The 6,801-nt window shown below is 41.8% G+C and overlaps 1 protein-coding gene across 1 annotated transcript in view; it reads right to left on the reverse strand.

Moving 5' to 3' along the window:
* BST1 (bone marrow stromal cell antigen 1) overlaps window positions 1-380 on the reverse strand; it is a 24,763-nt gene extending 24,383 nt beyond the window's left edge. Inside the window, exon 1 of the mRNA XM_039837988.1 lies at window positions 3-380. Within this exon, the coding sequence (XP_039693922.1) occupies window positions 3-65 (63 nt within the window). The 5' untranslated portion in view covers window positions 66-380. The remainder of the gene's footprint in view (window positions 1-2) is intronic.
* Window positions 381-6,801: the final 6,421 nt, after the last annotated feature.

Genomic DNA, 6,801 nt, shown 5'->3' on the forward strand with positions numbered 1-6,801 from the left:
GCTGCCAGCAGCAGCAGCAGCGCGGGGAGCGACAGCCAGCACCGGGCGCACCCCTGGGCAGCCATCTCGGGGACTTGGGAGAGCCTCCTGGACGTGCTTCCTCTTTTTGCACTCAGGTGGCTCCCCGGAGAGGCGCTGGGAGAAAAACTTTTGTTTTTCCGAGTTGCTGACTCACACCAAGTGTCTGGATGTTAAATGAGGACTTGATAAGGGCTTGAGTTCCCGCCTTGCTTAGCTGGGGCACCTTTTAAAATAACCCCCTAGAAGTAAGTCCTCCAAAAGGCAGTGACCTCCGCCCCAAGTAACACGTGCTCGCTACCCTGATGTCTATCTCCTGCTGGCTCTTGACCTGAGACAGAGGACTGTCCTTCCCCTGCTCCTTGTACCCTGCGTCCGCCCCCCGCCACCCCGCTAAGATCTGTAAGTAATAAATACTCCCTTTGTGTGGGAGTACAGAAACTGCGCCTTCAGTCAAAAGGCCCCACGGGGTTCGCTTTTCCAAGTGGGAGCTCGATGCTTAGGGAACTACTTGCCCACCGTGTGGGTGGCTTGTGCACCTTCATTCAGCGGGACGTAATCTGCATATTCTTAATGCAGTACACCAGGCGCTCCAGCTTCTCCACACGCCGCCCCTTGCTCGCTTCCTGCCCCGCCCCCCAACCTCCTTCTGCTTCAATTCCAGGACTGAGTTGGGACATCACCAGGGGCAGGACACTTGCTCTGGGCTAAGCTTGGCCTGAGTCCGGAGGGAGGGAGCCCCAAAGCAGAAGAGAGGTTCAGAATAGGAGGGGAGAATGCAGTCAGCAGGAGGAAGATGTTTCTGACACACAAACTATGACAACTTTGACAGACGCCCTCTCTTCTGCTTGGCCAGTGATCAGTAGGTTGTATGTTTTCAGGAAATAACAACCACAGGGACTAATATTTACTGAGCTGTTCATTGTGCCAAGTTCTCTACAAGCGCAGTTCTCATTTACTTTGCACAACGTCCTCTGAGCTAGGTTTGTCATCCCCCTTTGACAGATGAGGAAACCCAGGAAGTTAAGGGAGTCGAGGTCACCATCTCCCTTCCTACGGACAAATCACTTTAGAGAGCCAGGATGCCAGGATTAACGGAATTCCGTGTGGAGGACCTAGTTCTCAATGTTTACAGTGATGATAGCTCTGAACTCTGAGTGGCTGGCAGGCATTTGATAAACATGAGGGGCAGGGCAGGTCTGGAGGGTTGTATAACATTTTATTTGAAACTCTTGCTTTCTAGTTTTAAAGTTTATAACCAAATCCCACATTCTCCTGTCCAGCCCCTGGGTTTACTTCCACATTTCTAAATAACATGTCTATATGCTGTTCCGTGATGTTTCTATCTTGGATATTATACTTTTTGACTTCCTAGTATGGAAAAGGAAATTTTATCTTAAACCCCGCACATCCTCAAAAGGCATCTTTCTGTACCTTTCATCATCCTGGCAAAGATATACCATAAGCTTTCAATCAATAATCAGCATTTACATGATTATGAGTTTATGAGTATTATTCATGGCTGAGCTTATTGTATTCTGTGGATATTTCCTTTTGTGTAACCTTCTTGCTTACCCTAGAGGGAATAATTGTCTCCCTTCCCCCATGCCCTGGCTTGTTTCTTTGCTTAGTGTTTTGTGTACTTATGATTATGGTCAAACTCTCTGCAAGACATGTAAATCTCTCAATGCATTCAAAAGTAACAGTCAATAGTTCAGGTTGTCTCTCCCCGCCACCCTCCTTCCCTCCTTCTCTCTTTTCTTTCTTGGAAACATTCTTCCTGGGGCTCATCAGTTTACCGTCCCAGTCTGAGCTTGTTGCTTTCTTGGCTTGCTGTAGTTGTCATCCTGGCTGTCCAGTCCCCCTCCCCCTGGGCCGATGCCTGTTTCCTAGATCCTATGCTTTCCTCCTTCTTGTTTTATGGAGTCCATCTTTCAACGGCTTCTTGAGAAGCTATTGAGGCTAAATTTTTTACGACTTTTCCATAATAACTCAAAGTGCTATTATTCTACCCTCGTGCTTGATTAAGATTTTGGAGAGAGTTTTAAGTTGAAAACCATTTTCCCTCAGAATTTTGAAGGCAGTGTTCCATCGTTTTCTGCTTTCTATGTTGTTGTTGTTGAAAAATCTAAAGCCGTTTTCCTAATTCTGTTTATTTGACCTGTTTTCTCCCCCTCTGGAAGATTTTAGGATTTCTTTTCATCTTCAACAGTATGAAATTTCAGAGATGAACTTGGGGGTGAGTAGTTTCCATTTGACAGCTCTAGAAAGGATGTTTCCAAGAAAAAAGAAAAAGAAGGGAGGCAATTATTACCTCTAAAGTAAGTTGAAGTTAAGAAAGAAAATAATCATAGAATACTGTGAGCACAGCCATGAATAATATTCATGTCATAATAATGTAAATGCTGATTACTGATTTAAAGCTTATATCCGAAGTGTAGGGAAAAAAACTGCACCAACTCGAAAAGAAAAGAAAAACAACCCGAATTTTAAAATGGAAAAAGTTTAAAACATACCATAGCAAAGAAGATAGTCTGCTATTTACCAAAGAAAAGGTGAAACTATGTCTACCCAAATATTTGTACATGAAATGTTCATAGGAGCTTAATTCATAATAGCCTCTAAATTCAGCAATCTAAATGCCCAGCGAGAGAAGAATAAATTGTGATCCAATCATACAATGGAATACTACTCAACAATACAAAGGAACGAACTAAAGAATCTAAAAATATATGTATTCAATGAAGGAAGCTAGGCATAAAAGAATAAACTTTTTTTATGCCTCATATGAACTTCTAGAAGGAATAGGATGCTGGCATATAGAGTTGAGGGGGAAAAGATTTCAGATGGAACCAATTTCCTGAGCAAAGGCAGAATGATGGGAAAGCATGCGGCTTCTCCTGAGAAAGGTCAAAATTTTAATTTGACTGGTAGAGCGGGTGCAGGTTGAGACTTGACAGGAAAGTTAGTCCATGAATATAATACTGATTTGGACTTTGTTCTCTAAACATTGAGATTTGAATAATTCATTAACTTCCTTGTTGAAAACTTTGTCTCAGTTGTCATTTGGAATTCTTGGTGGCTAGAGGATGAAATGAGAGATCATGCATTTAGAAGTCTTAGAATGGCATGTTCTAGTGTTTTCTCAATGAATATTTTGAATACTTATCATTACTTTATTTGTTCCTGTGTTTATTTTCTGTTGCAGTAGACTGAATAATGGCCCCACAAAGGTATCATATCCTAGTCTCCTGGAACCTGTGACTACATTACCTTACATAGAGGGACTTTATAAATGTGATAAGGATCTTGAGAAAGAGATTATAATGGATTGTCCTTATAAGAGGGAGATGGATGAATCAGAGACACAGAGAAGACAATATGACGACAGAAGTGGAGAGATATTTGAAGTGCTAGCTGCTGGATTTGAAGATGAACAAAGAGGCCATGACACAGGAATGCAGGCAGACTCTTGATGCTCCAAAAGGTAAAGAAACAGATTCTTCCTTGGAGTCTCCAGAAGGAATGAGCCCTGCTGACACCTGACCTTAGTCCAGTGAGATTATCATTGGACACCTGACCTCGAAAAGATGATAAATTTGTGTTGTTTTAAGCCACTAAATTTGTGGTAATCTGTTACAGCAGCAAAAGGTAACTGATACAGATTTTAGTATCTGGAAGTATCCCTCTTTCTGCCTCCCTTTTTTAGTTCCAAGACTGACTTTGAGACATTGCCAGGGACAAGACTCTTGGCTAATCTTGGCCAGAGTCTGCAAGAAGGGGGCCCCAAAGAAAAGGTAAGATTGGAGAATAGGCAAGGCTAGTTCAGTCAACAGAAGAAAGCTTTTCTGGCTCCAAGCTCTGGCAACTATGCTTTAACAAATTCTTAAAATAAGGCAGTGTTTGGAATTGGGTAATGGATAGAGGCTGGAAGAATTTTGAGGAACAATAGAAAAAGTTTAGATCGCCTTGAACAGACTGTTAGTAGAAATATGGGTGTTAAAGACACTGCTGGTGAAGTCTCAGAAGGAAGTGGCACGTGGTAGAGAAAACCTAAATTCGAGAATACCTAAATCATAAACCGTTCGTAGAAAAATGGATGTTAAAAGCATGGACGGAAATGAGGAATGTTTTTGGAAACTGCAGGAAAGGGGGTTCTGTTATATAATGGTAGAAAGTTTAGATGAATGGTGTCCTACAATTATGGAGAAAGCAGAACTGGTAAGCAATGAACTTGGAAATTTAGTTGAGATTTCCAAGCAAAGTATTAAAGGTGTGACCTAGTTTCTTCTTGTTACTTTTAGTATAATGTGAAAGAGAGAAATTGAGAGAACTGTCACAAAAAAGAACCAGAACTTGACAATTTGGAAAACTCAGCCTATCCAGATTGCAAAAGATGGTAATGTTAAGTGATCAACTGTCAGGAAAGCATGCTAGAGAAAGCCAATGATGTGGCCGGACAATTTTAAATTATTCTTAGTTTTCAATTGTAGTAAAATATAAACTTTATCATCTCAAGCATTTTTAAATGTGGCTAGACTTTTGCTTCGAAAGTACAAAAGGTTAGAGCATTCTGGTACGCAGAGGGCTCTTTGAAGGCTGTGTGACTCGTGTGCCCTCCCAGCCAGCTCAGCAGAAGCCCAAAACCGAGCTGAGAGTATTCGGCAAAGACCTATGGGGTAGCCTCTTTTCTAATGGAGTGAATCTCTGTGCCCCACAAAGTTTTTGCGAATATTATACCAATAGAAACGACGTCGAACTGGACTAAAAGGAACAGGACGAAATGAAAGGTGGCTATCCGTCTCCCAAAATTCTACAGGCAGGAAGCAGGCCGATAAAAAACTACTCAGGGGCAAATGCATGCCATTCTTCATGAAAAAGGGTGACCTCGGGGGTAGAGCCACAACTCCAGAGTGGAGGCAGGGGTCAAGGGCAGAGACACGAGCCACGTGTTATCCCTAAGCTTTGAAACTTAATGGAGTTTGCCCAGGAGGACTTCGATCGGCTGGTGACTCCTTTTTGCCTTACGTTTTCTCCCTCCTTTTTGCCTTACGTTTTCTCCCGTTTTAAACATGAATGGCTGTTAACAGTTAACCCTATGCCCCTCCCAGCTCTCTATTTCTGGAGCACAGACTTGCTTTCTAGTTTCACAGATTCACGAATAAGAGGCTTTTGCCCCAGGAGAGTTTATACTCAGGACTGTACCCATATCCAATTTAGAGATTTGAGACTTTTGAGCTGATGAGACTTAGATTCTGGTATCTTGGACTTGAGTTGATGCTGTAATGGACTGAGGCTTTGGGGGACTTTGGGATGGGTGAATGTATTTCTTATGCACAAGGCCTCTGGGTCAGATACAGCCTCTTACCAACAGTTAAAAAAAAAAAAAGAGGAAGCCAGCCAGATCAGCAATTCTCCATGCCCCAGTGCCCACAGCACTGTGGGCCAGATGCTACTTCTGCATGGAGACTAGGGTCTCATGGGATTGCTGGTTCATCTTCGCAACCTCCCTTACAGAGAAACTACTCATTACTCCTGGAATGCAAGCACAGGTCTCTGGGGGGGTGGGGGTGGGGTGGACTTATCTTTACTTCCCTGGGATATCTCTAGGGAGACATGTCTCCTTATACATTCTTAGCAAATACTTTCATTCAGAGGCTCTATACTGTGCAGAAATGTAAGCTATTTGTGGAGAATTGTCTTCCAACATTTTATTTCAAGCACTAACAAGGGAAATATTCTATCACCTTTAATAGAATAGAAAACCTAAAAAATCAAATAATGCTAAGCATGGCTGATGGAAAGGAATTGCTAATCTATATGATTTTAGAGAAAGACCATGCCCCCCGCAAAAAAAAAAAAAAAAAAACATCACCCAGTGGGGTCAGCGTCTGCAGAGAGAGGCAGAAGTTGACATTACTCTGAGGAAGACATATTAAGCAATATATGTCGCTTCATTATCAGCAACAATGTGAGGAAGCAGTAGCAATCAACGCCATTTTTGGATTCGTACAGAGATTATCTGGCAACTGAGATTTTAAAATGTAAAAAAGGCAGAGAAATTTGCCACATATTTTACTAATTATTCCTGGAAATATGTCGAGTTACAGATGTTAATATCAATTCATTTGTTCTTCATCAAATGCTCACTGAGCACCCCGCCCCCTTACTAGGCGCCAGGCGAGACGGGTGTCGCTCTGCTCCCATGGAGCACTCATCCCGGCGTGGCAGAATGACAGAACTAGTAGCCAAATAAATAAAGGATACTACAAATTATATACTACAAATAAAAGAATAACGGCTGTATCCAAACTAAGGTGGTTAGAGACCTGTTTACGGAAGTAACATTTAATTCAATGTTTTCAAAACAGCAGCCGGTCTTTTAAAACCTAATTCAAATGTCTCCTAAGTAACCCTTCGATCGCTCCCCACTTCACTGGCAAACCTCGGAGACCCTATGATGGTCCAGAGGGCCCTTTATGACCTGGTGCCCAGACAGCTCCCTAACCTCCTTTCTTATCATTCTTCCTACAGCATTTATCTCTTCATTATGAAGACTATTTATTTATTGTCTCTCTCCTTGCCAGAACATAAGCTCCACTAGGGAATGATCTTCGTTTATTTTGTATCTCAAATGTCTCTAGGACCGTTCCTGGCCTCTAATAAAAGTTCACTAAATTCTTGTTCATTGAATATATTATATTATTTTACTTAATATACTTATGTTATTATTTAATATATTATTTTATTAATATTTAAACATAACAAAAATAAAAACAGTCA

This window comes from Pteropus medius, unplaced genomic scaffold, assembly GCF_902729225.1.
Source record: "Pteropus medius unplaced genomic scaffold, Ma_sr-lr_union100, whole genome shotgun sequence".
Classification (NCBI taxonomy): domain Eukaryota; kingdom Metazoa; phylum Chordata; class Mammalia; order Chiroptera; family Pteropodidae; genus Pteropus; species Pteropus medius.